This window comes from Oscarella lobularis, chromosome 1, assembly GCF_947507565.1.
Source record: "Oscarella lobularis chromosome 1, ooOscLobu1.1, whole genome shotgun sequence".
Lineage (NCBI taxonomy): Eukaryota > Metazoa > Porifera > Homoscleromorpha > Homosclerophorida > Oscarellidae > Oscarella > Oscarella lobularis.
Window position 1 is genome coordinate 1,132,775 of NC_089175.1, and position 17,634 is coordinate 1,150,408.

General features: G+C 42.1%; 2 protein-coding genes, 1 long non-coding RNA gene and 1 pseudogene across 3 annotated transcripts; all 4 read right to left on the reverse strand.

The window, feature by feature from the left end:
- Positions 1–386: 386 nt before the first annotated feature.
- LOC136184444 (uncharacterized) lies at positions 387–3,983 on the reverse strand. Its single transcript, XM_065971354.1, has 8 exons — positions 3,889–3,983; positions 3,343–3,813; positions 3,011–3,295; positions 2,892–2,956; positions 1,055–2,828; positions 962–996; positions 582–916; positions 387–526 (listed from the first exon to the last, which is right to left on the reverse strand). Exons 3-7 carry the CDS (start codon positions 3,130–3,132, stop codon positions 615–617), a joined length of 2,298 nt encoding a protein of 765 aa, XP_065827426.1. The 5' UTR covers positions 3,133–3,295; positions 3,343–3,813; positions 3,889–3,983; the 3' UTR covers positions 387–526; positions 582–614.
- A 1,733-nt stretch (positions 3,984–5,716) lies between these two features.
- Positions 5,717–6,540, reverse strand: LOC136184581 (uncharacterized). The gene is made up of 3 exons (XR_010669383.1): positions 6,434–6,540; positions 5,996–6,042; positions 5,717–5,934 (listed from the first exon to the last, which is right to left on the reverse strand). It is a non-coding gene; the product is annotated as an uncharacterized lncRNA (long non-coding RNA).
- Positions 6,541–6,752: 212 nt separating this feature from the next.
- On the reverse strand, positions 6,753–10,942 carry LOC136184385 (UDP-N-acetylglucosamine--peptide N-acetylglucosaminyltransferase 110 kDa subunit-like; annotated as a pseudogene).
- A 567-nt stretch (positions 10,943–11,509) lies between these two features.
- On the reverse strand, positions 11,510–14,655 carry LOC136184396 (uncharacterized). Its single transcript, XM_065971288.1, has 6 exons — positions 14,465–14,655; positions 14,133–14,417; positions 14,014–14,078; positions 12,171–13,950; positions 12,079–12,113; positions 11,510–12,025 (listed from the first exon to the last, which is right to left on the reverse strand). The coding sequence occupies exons 2-6, from the start codon at positions 14,252–14,254 to the stop codon at positions 11,724–11,726; spliced, it is 2,304 nt and encodes a 767-aa protein (XP_065827360.1). The 5' UTR covers positions 14,255–14,417; positions 14,465–14,655; the 3' UTR covers positions 11,510–11,723.
- Between the last annotated feature and the right edge of the window lie 2,979 nt (positions 14,656–17,634).

Consider the following 17,634-nt stretch of genomic DNA (forward strand, 5'->3'; position numbering starts at 1 on the left):
CATACGATTTTCCGTTATTTTGCTCAGGTATTCACTAAACTTCAAAAAAAACGAGTGGGAAGCAGGAAAAGACCTCCCTCAGACAAAAAGCAGAGAAAGTAGTAGCAGAAGAATATTTATTTAAAGAATTTCTTACATGAGTCAGATTTAGAGTTTTACATATAGATTTATGACAGGAATGAATTTTAATGAGCTAGGCTTATGCAATATGTGTCAGCTGTTGCTACGAAAACAATGCAGGGACAAAGGCACGAACTGTGAAGTACACGTAGAATATTTACAGCATGGAAGCTGCTGTACAGTAGCCAAAAAGAAACCAGTGATTTCATCTCACTATTGACTAATGGCAAGGCTTGGACGCTTGGTAGGAGATGACTTGTCGATAATGAGGTGACTAAGCAATTCTGTATTTCACAGTCGTCAAGATTCTAGTGATGCAAAATAAAACTAAATTCAAACACCGTTTTTCAGCAACAGACGATACCAGCAAAACGCACAGATATTCCAGCTACGAGACTACATATACCTAGAAACAAGACATAATAATTAATTAAAACAAAAAACGATTACCATAGCCATACTTGTACTACAATTGACGAGGAGAAAGTGAGCAGTTAGTTTACATCGTCAGGATTACATTTGAATATTTCCCTTATCACTGTACCATAGTCTTCCTCCTTCAGAGCAAGTATGAGCATTCGTTTCGTAGCCTTCTCATGACGCCTTTCTGCCCATGCATCCAGCATCGCTTGGGCCCGACTTCGGTTGTTTTCTTCTTCTCCAAAGCCCTTCAATTCATCGTCTTTAAACTTCGGGTTTGGCCCAAGAACCTCTCCAACGTGCTTCCAGTTATCTCTTATCTTTTTAGCCACAGCACGTCGTTCTTCTTTAGATGTAACCCCATTAAGATCCAACCCTAGCGCCGAATGTAGAATAGCCCTGTTGGAATAACCAAACTTACCGTCAGCCTGATCAACTTCTGATAAAGATATCATCCTTATAACAAAACAGACCATCAACATCTTATGATCAACATAAATATTTCAAATCTGACCTTGGAACTGCTCCAAGCCACAGCTTCATGCAATCAAGCTCATCCTTATTCAGCTGAATCAGACTGATTCTGTCAGTCCGCAGGGTCCACATCGTCGTTTCCATGGAAAAGCTCTCTTCCTCTTTTTCCATTGGAGCGAAGCTTTTCAACGGAGAAGAACCATCTCGGATTTTCTTCACTTGGCAATAAAATTCCTCCTGCAATCCCGCCATGCCTCGTTGTTTTGCATCATTCACGTTCTTGATAAGCCACTCGCGCAATTGGTTGCAACGCGAGGAAAGATTGGCCATATGTTCTTCCATCAATGGCTTCTTTTCATCAACAGAGAAAACTGTAAGACTGACGAAATTTCTGGAGCCTTGGTAGAGAAATTCTGCGTTTACGCCGTGCGACAACGGGAAAATCAGTCTATTTCTCTTCAACGGCACGTCAGCGGACGATAGGCGATAATCTCGAATGAGACGAGTAGTCAAACGAAAGAAGAGCGCTTCCGGGAAGAACAAGACGTCCTTAGCATAGACAATAAGAGGAAATGAAAAAGACATTTTCTGAATAAACGCTTGGCTGTATTTTGTTTCCTGCGTGAAATCGTCCTGTAGAAAGCAAGGAGCGTAGTAGCCTTTGTCTTCTGATCCTTCTTTCTTTTCTATGAGAACGTCAAAATGACAAAGGATGCTTTTTGCTGATGCATAGTCTCGCTCTTTCACTTCAGCTTGGCTCAGCAAACAGTTTACCAATTTAAGAGAAAGTAAGCCAGAATCAACGGCTACATCCCAGTCGCCCTCAAGTCTGACTGGGAGATCTGATTTTGAATGTGCTGAACCAACAAATGAAGCCAAGAGTTTGAACAGCCAATCGGAATCGTGGAAGACGATTTTCTGAAGCCGAGGAACGTCTGGGAAATAGTAAACTGCACCTACATGAGTTAGATGCAACAGGGCCTCTTCCAATTCTCTGTCATCAGAAATGTAACATTTCTCTGCGACTTGTTTTACTACCTCGAGCGTCGATACAGAGCGTCCTATGATTTTCGCAAGTTTCCCCATTACGACTTCAAATTTCAGCCAGCGTGCTGGTTGCTCAGCCTGTTTCTTCCAGTAGTCGTCCGTCATTGCGTCAACTCGACTTCTAATTTCCTTGGCAGTGGTATCTTCCTTACGTGTGCCGGACGTTTTGTTCTCGACGAGAAAAAATTTCAGTCCCGATGAAGGTCGAACGAAATGACATTGACAGGCTTGCCTTTGAAATAAATCTCTGACATAATCATTGTTTTCTCTAATGAAATCAACGATGGACGTTTCGCCTTTTGCGCATCGAGCTGCGGCTTCTTCGGCTTCCCAGCGGTGAGTTGCAACGCGAAAAATCGCCGGATATTCTACTCCTTCCGCCTCTCCAAGATATGCACCACCCTGCTGCTCTGCTGCAGGATGAGCAATGTGCACGGAAGAAGCCCAATGCTTGAGGAAATCACCGTTTGTCTCCATTCGGCAAAGCTTCTGTTTAATTGCATGAATACTCTCGCCTTCTAATTTTCGGTAAGTGGACTTTGCTTTATCGGTGAGAAGCTTTGCACCATTGAAAACAAGCATATAGACGGAAAGAGCGCCGGGAGGCATCAGAGCCACATGAGACGCCAGAAACGGTTCTTGCCCCCCGAGATCGCAGATCGTCATCAAAGTCACCTTGTTCCCATCACTGAATAAAGCTTCATCGTTTATTATAGCTTGTATTTCGTCAAGGTACTCTTCGGTCAGCTTCTCGCCGTGGCAAGAGCCTGAAAAGAGGATTTAACGCAGGCTAAAGCGCGCTAGACTCAATGTTACAAACAGTTACAAACCTTCTGTGAATTGAGTAGAACCACCAGATGACGGCAGACTGTAAAGAAGTCGCGACTCTCTCTCTCTAACACCACAAGCAACCAACTACATTCTAATTAATTATCTTAAGCAATAATACCGTTTAGTGCCTGCTTCATCCGTACGAGCATTTCCAAAAGTTGTGTTTAGCTTCTCTTTGTACTCTTCACCATCCAATAGCTTCCACTTCCCAGTATCAGTACCGGCATGGGATTTCATCATGGTGATAGCCTTGCTGAGGTCTAGACCACAGGTGCTGGGCTGTTCTTCAAACTTCTGACCGAATAGAAGTCGAACAAGACATGTTTTTCCAACTCCGTCTTGCCCGATCACATTAAGACGAACTCGAGCAACCTTCACCACGCCCTTCTTCAGATGAGAAGCCCTAATTATAATTTTAGGTAGGCAATCTTTATATGGAATTCGTCTTACCGTCTAATCGTGTGTTCCAACGTGAAACAAGACACAAATTAATTTGAGTAGGCAATCTCTATATAGAATTCGTCTTACCGTCTATTCGTGTGTTCCAACGTGAAACAAGACACAAATTAATTTGAGTAGGCAATCTCTATATAGAATTCGTCTTACCGTCTATTCGTGTGTTCCAACGTGAAACAAGACACAAATTAATTTGAGTAGGCAATCTCTATATAGAATTCGTCTTACCTCCTATTCGTGTGTTCCAACGTGAAACAAGACACAAATTAATTTGAGTACGCAATCTCTATATAGAATTCGTCTTACTCGCTATTCGTGTGTTCCAACGTGAAAAAAGACACAAATTAATTTGAGTAGGCAATCTCTATATAGAATTCGTCTTACCGTCTATTCGTGTGTTCCAACGTGAAACAAGACACAAAGTAATTTGAGTAGGCAATCTCTATATAGAATTCGTCTTACATCCTATTCGTGTGTTCCAACGTGAAACAAGACACAAATTAATTTGAGTAGGCAATCTCTATACAGAATTCGTCTTACATGCTATTCGTGTGTTCCAACGTGAAACAAGACACAAATTAATTTGAGTAGGCAATCTCTATATAGAATTCGTCTTACTCGCTATTCGTGTGTTCCAACGTGAAACGAGACACAAATTAATTTGAGTAGGCAATCTCTATATAGAATTCGTCTTACATGCTATTCGTGTGTTCAAACGTGAAACAAGACACAAATTAATTTGAGTAGGCAATCTCTATATAGAATTCGTCTTACCGTCTATTCGTGTGTTCCAACGTGAAACAAGACACAAATTAATTTGAGTAGGCAATCTCTATATAGAATTCGTCTTACTCGCTATTCGTGTGTTCCAACGTGAAACAAGACACAAATTAATTTGAGTAGGCAATCTCTATATAGAATTCGTCTTACTCGCTATTGGTGTGTTCCAACGTGAAACAAGACACAAATTAATTTGAGTAGGCAATCTCTATATAGAATTCGTCTTACATGCTATTCGTGTGTTCCAACGTGAAACAAGACACAAATTAATTTGAGTAGGCAATCTCTATATAGAATTCGTCTTACTAGCTATTCGTGTGTTCCAACGTGAAACAAGACACAAATTAATTTGAGTAGGAAATCTCTATATAGAATTCGTCTTACTCGCTATTCGTGTGTTCCAACGTGAAACAAGACACAAATTAATTTGAGTAGGCAATCTCTATATAGAATTCGTCTTACTCGCTATTCGCGTGTTCCAACGTGAAACAAGACACAAATTAATTTGAGTAGGCAATCTCTATATAGAATTCGTCTTACGAGCTATTCGTGTGTTCCAACGTGAAACAAGACACAAATTAATTTGAGTAGGCAATCTCTGTATAGAATTCGTCTTACAGGCTATTCGTGTGTTCCAACGTGAAACAAAACACAAATTAATTTGAGTAGGCAATCTCTATATACAATTCGTCTTACATCCTATTCGTGTGTTCCAACGTGAAACAAGACACAAATTAATTTGAGTAGGCAATCTCTATATAGAATTCGTCTTACTCGCTATTCGTGTGTTCCAACGTGAAACAAGACACAAATTAATTTGAGTAGGCAATCTCTATATAGAATTCGTCTTACATCCTATTCGTGTGTTCCAACGTGAAACAAGACACAAATTAATTTGAGTAGGCAATCTCTATATAGAATTCGTCTTACGTGCTATTCGTGTGTTCCAACGTGAAACAAGACACAAATTAATTTGAGTAGGCAATCTCTATATAGAATTCGTCTTACTCGCTATTCGTGTGTTCCAACGTGAAACAAGACACAAATTAATTTGAGTAGGCAATCTCTATATAGAATTCGTCTTACTAGCTATTCGTGTGTTCCAACGTGAAACAAGACACAAATTAATTTGAGTAGGAAATCTCTATATAGAATTCGTCTTACTCGCTATTCGTGTGTTCCAACGTGAAACAAGACACAAATTAATTTGAGTAGGCAATCTCTATATAGAATTCGTCTTACCGTCTATTCGTGTGTTCCAACGTGAAACAAGACACAAATTAATTTGAGTAGGCAATCTCTATATAGAATTCGTCTTACCGTCTATTCGTGTGTTCCAACGTGAAACAAGACACAAATTAATTTGAGTAGGCAATCTCTATATAGAATTCGTCTTACTCCCTATTCGTGTGTTCCAACGTGAAACAAGACACAAATTAATTTGAGTAGGCAATCTCTATATAGAATTCGTCTTACCTCCTATTCGTGTGTTCCAACGTGAAACAAGACACAAATTAATTTGAGTAGGCAATCTCTATATAGAATTCGTCTTACGGGCTATTCGTGTGTTCCAACGTGAAACAAGACACAAATTAATTTGAGTAGGCAATCTCTGTATAGAATTCGTCTTACAGGCTATTCAAGTGTTCCAACGTGAAACAAGACACAAATTAATTTGAGTAGGCAATCTCTATATAGAATTCGTCTTACTCGCTATTCGTGTGTTCCAACGTGAAACAAGACACAAATTAATTTGAGTAGGCAATCTTCATGTACAGCAAGGGCCAGCGTTACCTCGGTTTGTCTCTTTATTTAAAAAAGTAAGTCACGAATCTCAGCGCGCAACTTTACAATCATGCAGTCTTACCCATCCATTTTTCAAATTAATTAGAGTGCGCAACTTTGGCAGGAAAACTGCAAATTTAATTTTTCTGTAAGTATTTTATCACAGAAACGATTCAGAGTAAGTAATTTTAATGATCAGCCGAAGAATTCCAGTAATTTGCTTGCAACTACAGCTAGGCAAGAACCGAGGCCCAAAATCTATCCGGAAGCTTTTATGCAGTCCTCTTTGCGTCCATGCCAAATTAAAACTTCAAGTTGCATCCGCGGAGTGCAAATATTTTACGTCAACAAAGATGGCGCCATACCCGAACGGATAGGCATGCAATATTACTACTTTGTTGTACTGTAACGCCTTTGTTATCGCTTGCCATAAGGGACGAGACGCCAGTGAGATCAGGTGACAGCAAAGTTGATTTGTTCATGTATTGTTCAGTATTAGAAATAGTAACTAAGAGCCTACCGTATGCGAAATCAGTGCACTCAGTCTTTGTTCGCGTCGCCGTCTTCCAGCTCAAGACAACCACGTAAGGACCCCACGTAAGGAACGCAAGCAAACAATATGTAAATATGTAACTACGGACGCATGCTCGACCGTACGCAAGCATACGCAAGCACTTGCGCAAGCAGGGTTGTACGAAAAGGTCCCTGGAAAAATTGTAACATATACCGCACTAGTGCGGCCAATTTTTCTGTTGCGACATTTCGCCGAGCTTCTGACTTTACCTGAGTCTGTATGGCCGGGTGTTTTGTTCTCAGGGCGCTCTTCTCTAGTATCCGTGTTCAAACGCAAATTGGTAATTGTATTAATTAAGAAGGCAAAGAGATTCCGGCAGTCATTCGAAAGGCATCTTCAGGGAGAAAAGGGAAAGTCAATATTAGTGGGTTCTCCGATTCTTTATGTACAAAAAACATTCACACGATGTGGTCGGGAGGAAGACCGCTTGCGTGTCGGTGCCACATCTTCAGCAGCAATTCTTCGAGATCGTGCGTGAACGTTTTGACGTTGAATAGCGGTGACGTCACTCTCGCTTTTCGCACTTTCGCCTTGAGTGCTTCGAGCCTGCACATAGACAAAATCGGGTTACCCGGGCAACAACGCACGCGCATTACAAAACCCCGCGTAACTTACTTTTCGCGATCCAAGCCATATTCGCACGCTATGTCCTCGTAGTCGCGCGCCGACTTGGCGATGAGCTGAGGAAAGCCGAGAGCGGTCAGCTGAGACGCAGCGACGCGCGACGCCAGAGTCTGCTCCGGCAACGTAACCATAGGAGTGCCCGCCCACAAAACATCCATCGCTACAAAAGAGAGAGAAAAATGTATATACTCATATATTTCTATTTATTTACCTGTTGTGTGCCCATTGCAAAGAGGCGTATCTAAACACATATCGGCTAATTTTCCGCGACGCACGTGCTCTTCCTTCGGCGCGACAGCCGAAAAAACCACGCGATTCGCGTCGACGCCTGCCGCAGCGACCGTCGCCAGCACATTTGCCTCGCCGGCGGCGGGAAATCGGAGGAGCCACAGGACGCTATGGGGCACGCGTTTCAATATATTAATCCACATTTCCATCGTCGCCGGATTGATCTTGTAGAGCTGATTGAAATTGCAATAGACGATCGCCTCGTCGGGCAGGCCGTATTGCGCGCGCGTCGTCAACGGATGAAAGGGAACGCGATCTTCGCCGCTGAGCATGCGCGCCGTCAAACCTAAATTGACTCCCGTCGCCGCCGGCGGAACGACGCCGACCGACGACGTCACTTCGATACGGGAGACGCCGTTCGACGACGAGGCGGCGACGGCGGAAGATGTAGAGGTGACCCAGTGCTTCATTTTCGCTTCCGTGACGTCTTCGCCGGAGTCCTCTTGGAGCAGATGCGGAAACATGTTCGCGTGATCGCCGATGAAGAACGTTCGCGGCATGTAGGCGAGTTTTTCGGAGTACTGCTCGCAAAGTTCGATTAGTGACGTCACTCGATCCGTGATGATGTAGTCCATGAAGGGAGCGCCGCTTGTGCCTGGATATCCAAGCCACATGACCTGAGAAAAAATCAGAAATTGAATTATAAATCAATTAGATGATAGTCACATAATAAAACTTATAAAGGGGCCTGCCTCTCTCTATTGATTCATAGTGCTATCTTATTTTCACAAATGAACTACAGTAATCTTATATAAGGGAGCCCGCCCTACATTGATTTACTACTCCTCCCTTCTACCTGAAGTGGGCATGGCTTCAGAGCAAATATTTCATTTCTTGCACCCTTCGTGTATCCGTTCAGATTGATGAGAACGTGGATGCCATGAGCGTGAACGAGATCTGCAGCCTTGCCTGCATTTGGCTCCTGCAAAAAAGATAATCATTTTATTCAAATACGATTATTATTAGTAGTAGTAGTAGTATACCTGAGAAAGATCAATGAAGTGATTCACTTCCTTCACATTGGACCGAAATTGAGAGCCGTCGCTAGGCGACAATGCGTAGCAGAAAACCTTGCACACAAATTTCACTACTACGTGTATAAAATCTGCGTTTTTCTTTTCTTTACCTCCACGCGACATCGATTGTGACTAGACGGCACACTCTGCATCAAATGAGACGTCGGATGATTACAGAAGTCTGACGACATGTATCCGATTCTCTGACGGCCTCCGGACGCTTTCAAATCGACGGGATACCTATGCGGATTCTTGTGGAAAATCTTGACCTAAGAGAAAGACACGTAGAAGGCATTTTTTCTATGCCGTTCACTCCGGCAGACCTTGTCCAAGGAGAGCGAGGCGTGGCGCGACGCAATGGCTTTGCGCACGGCGTGAGAGAGCGGATAGAGCATGCTGTGATGAGGATGCACGGAGGGAAGACGATTCTTGCGCAACTGATGGCTTATAATGGCACCAATTTGCCTCATTCGATTATCATAATCACTCCAATCGCAAATAATCTAAAAGAAACAATTCAAAAATTAAAATTAAAATAATTGCATCCCTTATACCTGAAGACAGTGAGCGAGATTGCAAAATGCGTCCGGAAAATCGGGTTTCAACTTCAAAGCCATCTTTTGCCTCCGGGATGTTTCTAGAATCCTTCAAATGAACGCATTAGAAGAAGAGAAATCCCCATCTGAACGTCGTCTTGCCTTGTGCAGAGAAGCGAGATTGCTGTGAGCGTCGGCGAACGCCGGATTGATTTGTATGGCTCTCGTGTAGCACTGCAAGGCCCCATTCAAGTCCTGCATCTCTTTCAGCAGATTTCCCATGTTGCTGTAGGCGTCCGCAAAACCGGGCGCAATCCTAAAACAAAAATGAAGACAAACCCCACGTTTTCATATATTTTTTCAACGTGATAGCAGCGTAGATAGCGGCGTCTCTGTAGTGAGGCCGAGTTGAATTCACTCGCTCTATAGCAGTTGGATTTCGCAGAAAACGAAAGACTTCCAATACATGCCTATTCTCATTTCGTCCGAAGATCTGTGACGGGCGGCTACGTGTACAGAGGCTGTCAATTTCCTTCGTTGCGCGGAAAATACATTTACGGCGACTATCAGAACGGGTGAGACACACGTTCAGTCGGTTGGTGGTAATGGTTCGTTTCATGGCAACTTTTTCAGGCGACTTTTCATGTCGGAAGAGAACCACATCACTGGCAAATGGACGAACAAGAGAATATGCCTGGGAGGCAAGGATCTGTGCCACAGCGGAGTGACCGGAAATTTGGGCTCAAATATTCTGTCGTTTTGGAGAGGATGACGCCGGTATTTCTACTACTCCTTTCCCTCCTTTCTAAGCCCACTTTACCTGATAATCCAGGAGAACTGTACGTGATGGCTGTTTCAAAGTCGAGTCCAGCAAAACCCTTCGGAACAGTATTCCAGATAGTAGACCCTTCAAGGTATGTAAGAAAAACGCGCAAGGATACACAGTGTACTTACGTCACCTATCAGCCGAGCTAGTCCAGACGAGTGTTCAAAGTACAGGTCAGTGCAAGTCGGACTGCAAAATTCACCAGATAAAGATTGTTTGGGGACCGCATCTCCTTCGCCGACTCCGTCATTTCCGACGACTTTATCTCCATCTCCTTCGCCGACCCCGTCTCCCACGCCGTTGCCGTGCTCAAACAATGACGGATCTGGTAACTAAAATCATACATGTACTAATTCAAATTTAATTTATTTGTTCTCCTAAGAATGTCCTTGCCTCCAAAGAGAGTTGCTCGTGCGCGACTACTGCAACAAAAGCTACAGCTATCGTAAGGGAAAAAACGCTCAAAGGGCGAAAACGTGACTGACCTATTTCCGCAGAAATGCGAGTACTCATTGCACGAACGAAACTCCTGCCGAATAATTCCCGTCTCGTCACGGCGACACTCATCGAGATTTTTTACGGTCTCGACAACTATCGTTCGCGATTGCACAAAGAAATTCAATACTTGATATTGCCCTCGGCGACTCGCTGCCGATGTCCACGCTTCATATCCGCTCGCGACTACATCGTCATGGGTGAAACGGATCCGTACGGACGGCCCGTCGTGTGTGCCGACAGTCTGGCGAAATTGTGGCGAGAGCGCGAATGGCGAAGAAGGATAGCGAGAAATCGGCAGAATCCTCACTGCCAACACTACTATACTACAAACTAGTAAAGGAATTTTACCGCTGAAAACTTTGCGTAGACACGTGTAAGAATGACCACGCCCTCTGGGGCGTTCGTTTGATCGTTGTCTCTGATCGACTCAATTCGAACGGATCTGTTTCTGTCGAGCTCAAACAACGGCTTCCGCGTTCGCTCGAAGCGACCTGAAAGTGCAGTTTACTCTTGGAGATCGAGGCGATAGTTCGGGCACACGTCTCGCCAAGATGTCGTTTTCGTTCGATTCCTCAGCTTTTCTCTGCATAGTTTCTCCTCTGATGCGCTTAAAACGACTCCGGGAGGAATCGTAGATGTCTGAAGAGTCGAACGAGTTCAAAAACGCTAACGCACGCAGCGACTTCGTGTGAGCGAGTTGTGTTTCTTCGCGTCTTGCTGTCGATCCCCTTGACGCATCTAAAACATTAGCAGACATACAAAAATGCTCAAATTGATTTACGATTTTTTGAGATTTTGCTCAGAGAGAAAGTACTAATAGAAATAGTATTTACATCATTTAAATTCTTTTCCGTTTATTTGTCAAAATTATTCGACTCTTTAATGAGAGATGTCGTTAGGAATTCCTGACATAAGTCACTGGGTCAGTGCACCGAGAAATTTAGGATTAATATAGATTTATGACAGGAATGAAACTAATGAGCTAGGCTTATGCAATATTTGCTACGAAAATAATGCAGGGACAAAGGCATGTGAATTACGTAGAATATATACAGTATGGAAGCTGCTGTACTAGTAGCTGATACCTGCAACGCGCGACTCTTCAATTTCGTTCTTCCAGCTATCTTCTTTGATCCTGTAACCAAAAAGAAACCAGTGATATAACAAGATCTCCCTAATGGCAAGGCTTTGGACGCTTGGTAGGAGATGATTTGATAATGAGGTGGCTAAGCAATTCTGTATTTCATAGTCGTCAAGATTCTAGTAATGCACAGTGAAACTAAAATAAAACAAATTCAAACACCGTTTTTCAGCAACAAACAATACCAGCAAAACGCACAGATATTCCAGCTACGCGTGTACGAGACTACATATACAAGTAATTAAAACGAAAACAATTACCATAGCCATACTTGTACCATAACAAGTGACGAGGAAAAAGTGAGCAGTTAGTTTACATCGTCAGGATTACATTTGAATATTTCCCTTATCACTGCACCATAGTCTTCCACCTTCAGAGCAAGTATGAGCATTCGTTTCGTAGCCTTCTCATGATGCTTTTCTGCCCATGCATCCAGCATCGCTTGGGCCCTGTCTCGATTGTTTTCCTTTTCTCCAAAGCCATCCAAATCACTGGCTTTAAACTTTGGGTCTGGACCAAGAACCTCTCCAACGTGCCTCCATTTGGCTCTAATTTCTTGAGCTACAGCACGTCGTGCTTCTTTAGATGTAACCTTGTTAAGATCCAACCCTAGCGCAGAATGTAAAATAGCCCTGTTAGAATGACCAAAGAATGAGACTTACCGTCAGCCTGATCAACTTCTGATAAAGATACCATCCTTGTAACAAAAAGACGGTAAACATCTCAACATTAGCATGAATATTTCAAACCTTACCTTGGAGCTGCTCCAAACCACAACTTCATGCAATCGAGCTCATCCTCATTTAGCTGAATACGACTGCTTCTGTCTGTCCGCTGCAGCGGAGTCCACATCTTTGTGTTCAGTGAGAAGCTTTCTTCCTCTTTTTTCATTGGAGCGAAGCTTATCAAAGGAGAAGAACCGTCTTCGATTTTCTTCACTTGGCAATAGAATTCCGCCTGCAATCCCGCCATGCCTCGTTGTTTGGCGTCATTCACGTTCTTAATAAGCCACTCGCGCAATTGGCTGCAACGCGAGGAAAGACTGGCCATTTGCTCTTCCGTCAGTGGCTTCTGTTCAACATCAGGGAAAAGTGTGAGACTGACGCAATTTCTGGAGCCTTGGTAGAGAAGTTCTGCGTTCACGCCCGGAGACAATGGAAAAATCACTCTATTTCTCTTCAACGGTTCGTCGGCGGACGATAGATGATAATCTCGAATAAGACGAGTAGCCAAACGAAAGAAGAGCGCTTCCGGGAAGAACAAGACGTCCTTAGCATAGACAATAAGTGGAAATGAAAATGACGTTTTCTGAATGAACGCTTGGCTGTATTTTGTTTCCTGCATGAAATCGTCCTGTAGAAAGCAAGGAGCGTAGTAGCCTTGCTCTTCTGATCCTTCTTTCTTTTCTATGAGAACATCAAAATGACAAAGGATGACTTTTGCGAATGCGTAGTCCCGCTCCTTCACTTCAGCTTGGCTCAGCAAACAGTTTACCAATTTACGAGAAAGAAAGCCAGAATCAACGGCTACATCCCAGTCGTTGTCAACACTGACTGGAAGATCTGATTTTGAATGTGCTGAACCAACAAATGAAGCCAAGAGCTTGAACAGCCAATCGGAATCGTGAAAGACGATTTTCTGAAGCCGAGGAACGTCTGGGAAATAGTAAACTGCACCTACATGAGTTAGATGCAGCAGGGCCTCTTCCAATTCTCTGTCATCGGAAATGTAACATTTCTCTGCGACTTGTTTTACTACCTCGAGCGTTGATACAGAGCGTCCTATGATTTTCGCAAGTTTCCCCATTACGACTTCAAATTTCAGCCAGCGTGCTGGTTGTTCGGCCTGTTTCTTCCAGTAATCATCTGTCATTCCGTCAACTCGACTTCTAATTTCCTTGGCAGTGGGATCTTCCCTACGTGTACCGGACGTCTTGTTCTCAACGAGGAAAAACCCGAGTCCCGATGAAGGTCGAACGAAATGACATTGACAGGCTTGCCTTCGAAATAAATCTCTGAGATAATCATTGTTTTCTCTAATGAAATCATCGACGGACGTTTCGCCTTTTGCGCATCGAGCTGCGGCTTCTTCGGCTTCCCAGCGGTGAGTTGCAACGCGAAAAATCGCCGGATATTCTACTCCTTCCGCCTCTCCAAGATATGCACCACCCTGCTGCTCTGCTGCAGGATGAGCAATGTGCACGGAAGAAGCCCAATGCTTGAGGAAATCACCGTTTGTCTCCATTCGGCAAAGCTTCTGTGTAATTGCATGAATACTCTCGCCTTCTAATTTTCGGTAAGTGGACTTTGCTTTATCGGTGAGAAGCTTTGCACCATTGAAAACAAGCATATAGACGGAAAGAGCGCCGGGAGGCATCAGAGCCACATGAGACGCCAGAAACGGTTCTTGCCCCCCGAGATCGCAGATCGTCATCAAAGTCACCTTGTTCCCATCACCGAATAAAGCTTCATCGTTTATTATAGCTTGTATTTCTTCAAGGTACTCTTCGGTCAGCTTCTCGCCGTGGCAAGAGCCTGAAAAGAGGATTTAACGCAGGCTAAAGCGCGCTAGACTCAATGTTACAAACAGTTACAAACCTTCTGTGAATTGAGTAGAACCACCAGATGACGGCAGACTGTAAAGAAGTCGCGACTCTCTCTCTCTAACACCACAAGCAACCAACTACATTCTAATTAATTATCTTAAGCAATAATACCGTTTAGTGCCTGCTTCATCCGTACGAGCATTTCCAAAAGTTGTGTTTAGCTTCTCTTTGTACTCTTCACCATCCAATAGCTTCCACTTCCCAGTATCAGTACCGGCATGGGATTTCATCATGGTGATAGCCTTGCTGAGGTCTAGACCACAGGTGCTGGGCTGTTCTTCAAACTTCTGGCCAAAAAGAAGTCGAACAAGACATGTTTTTCCAACTCCGTCCTGCCCGATCACATGAAGACGAACTCGAGCCACTTTCACTAAGCCCTTCTTCAGATGAGAAGCCCTAATTATAATTTTAGGTAGGCCATCTTTATATGGAATTCGTCTTACCGTCTATTCGTGTGTTCCAACGTGAAACAAGACACAAATTAATTTGAGTAGGCAATCTCTATATAGAATTCGTCTTACGCGCTATTCGTGTGTTCCAACGTGAAACAAGACACAAATTAATTTGAGTAGGCAATCTCTATATAGAATTCGTCTTACCGTCTATTCGTGTGTTCCAACGTGAAACAAGACACAAATTAATTTAAGTAGGCAATCTCTATATAGAATTCGTCTTACCTCCTATTCGTGTGTTCCAACGTGAAACAAGACACAAATTAATTTGAGTAGGCAATCTCTATATAGAATTCGTCTTACCTCCTATTCGTGTGTTCCAACGTGAAACAAGACACAAATTAATTTGAGTAGGCAATCTCTATATAGAATTCGTCTTACAAGCTATTCGTGTGTTCCAACGTGAAACAAGACACAAACTAATTTGAGTAGGCAATCTCTATATAGAATTCGTCTTACAAGCTATTCGTGTGTTCCAACGTGAAACAAGACACAAATTAATTTGAGTAGGCAATCTCTATATAGAATTCGTCTTACGCGCTATTCGTGTGTTCCAACGTGAAACAAGACACAAATTAATTTGAGTAGGCAATCTCTATATAGAATTCGTCTTACCGTCTATTCGTGTGTTCCAACGTGAAACAAGACACAAATTAATTTAAGTAGGCAAGCTCTATATAGAATTCGTCTTACCTCCTATTCGTGTGTTCCAACGTGAAACAAGACACAAATTTAATTTGAGTAGGCAATCTCTATATAGAATTCGTCTTACCTCCTATTCGTGTGTTCCAACGTGAAACAAGACACAAATTAATTTGAGTAGGCAATCTCTATATAGAATTCGTCTTACAAGCTATTCGTGTGTTCCAACGTGAAACAAGACACAAATTAATTTGAGTAGGCAATCTCTATATAGAATTCGTCTTACAAGCTATTCGTGTGTTCCAACGTGAAACAAGACACAAATTAATTTGAGTAGGCAATCTCTATATAGAATTCGTCTTACGCGCTATTCGTGTGTTCCAACGTGAAACAAGACACAAATTAATTTGAGTAGGCAATCTCTATATAGAATTCGTCTTACTCCCTATTCGTGTGTTCCAACGTGAAACAAGACACAAATTAATTTGAGTAGGCAATCTCTATATAGAATTCGTCTTACCGTCTATTCGTGTGTTCCAACGTGAAACAAGACACAAATTAATTTGAGTAGGCAATCTCTATATAGAATTCGTCTTACCGTCTATTCGTGTGTTCCAACGTGAAACAAGACACAAATTAATTTGAGTAGGCAATCTCTATATAGAATTCGTCTTACTCCCTATTCGTGTGTTCCAACGTGAAACAAGACACAAATTAATTTGGGTAGGCAATCTCTATATAGAATTCGTCTTACTCCCTATTCGTGTGTTCCAACGTGAAACAAGACACAAATTAATTTGAGTAGGCAATCTCTACATAGAATTCGTCTTACAAGCTATTCGTGTGTTCCAACGTGAAACAAGACACAAATTAATTTGAGTAGGCAATCTCTATATAGAATTCGTCTTACTCCCTATTTGTGTGTTCCAACGTGAAACAAGACACAAATTAATTTGAGTAGGCAATCTCTATATAGAATTCGTCTTACGTGCTATTCGTGTGTTCCAACGTGAAACAAGACACAAATTAATTTGAGTAGGCAATCTCTATATAGAATTCGTCTTACTCCCTATTCGTGTGTTCCAACGTGAAACAAGACACAAATTAATTTGAGTAGGCAATCTCTATATAGAATTCGTCTTACCGTCTATTCGTGTGTTCCAACGTGAAACAAGACACAAATTAATTTGAGTAGGCAATCTCTATATAGAATTCGTCTTACTCCCTATTCGTGTGTTCCAACGTGAAACAAGACACAAATTAATTTGAGTAGGCAATCTCTATATAGAATTCGTCTTACAAGCTATTCGTGTGTTCCAACGTGAAACAAGACACAAATTAATTTGAGTAGGCAATCTCTATATAGAATTCGTCTTACGCGCTATTCGTGTGTTCCAACGTGAAACAAGACACAAATTAATTTGAGTAGGCAATCTCTATATAGAATTCGTCTTACCTTCTATTCGTGTGTTCCAACGTGAAACAAGACACAAATTAATTTGAGTAGGCAATCTCTATATAGAATTCGTCTTACAAGCTATTCGTGTGTTCCAACGTGAAACAAGACACAAATTAATTTGAGTAGGCAATCTCTATATAGAATTCGTCTTACCGTCTATTCGTGTGTTCCAACGTGAAACAAGACACAAATTAATTTGAGTAGGCAATCTCTATATAGAATTCGTCTTACCTCCTATTCGTGTGTTCCAACGTGAAACAAGACACAAATTAATTTGAGTAGGCAATCTCTATATAGAATTCGTCTTACTCCCTATTCGTGTGTTCCAACGTGAAACAAGACACAAATTAATTTGAGTAGGCAATCTCTATATAGAATTCGTCTTACCGTCTATTCGTGTGTTCCAACGTGAAACAAGACACAAATTAATTTGAGTAGGCAATCTCTATATAGAATTCGTCTTACTCCCTATTCGTGTGTTCCAACGTGAAACAAGACACAAATTAATTTGAGTAGGCAATCTCTATATAGAATTCGTCTTACGCGCTATTCGTGTGTTCCAACGTGAAACAAGACACAAATTAATTTGAGTAGGCAATCTCTATATAGAATTCGTCTTACAAGCTATTCGTGTGTTCCAACGTGAAACAAGACACAAATTAATTTGAGTAGGCAATCTCTATATAGAATTCGTCTTACAAGCTATTCGTGTGTTCCAACGTGAAACAAGACACAAATTAATTTGAGTAGGCAATCTCTATATAGAATTCGTCTTACAAGCTATTCGTGTGTTCCAACGTGAAACAAGACACAAATTAATTTGAGTAGGCAATCTCTATATAGAATTCGTCTTACCTCCTATTCGTGTGTTCCAACGTGAAACAAGACACAAATTAATTTGAGTAGGCAATCTCTATATAGAATTCGTCTTACTCCCTATTCGTGTGTTCCAACGTGAAACAAGACACAAATTAATTTGAGTAGGCAATCTCTATATAGAATTCGTCTTACAAGCTATTCGTGTGTTCCAACGTGAAACCAGACACAAATTAATTTGAGT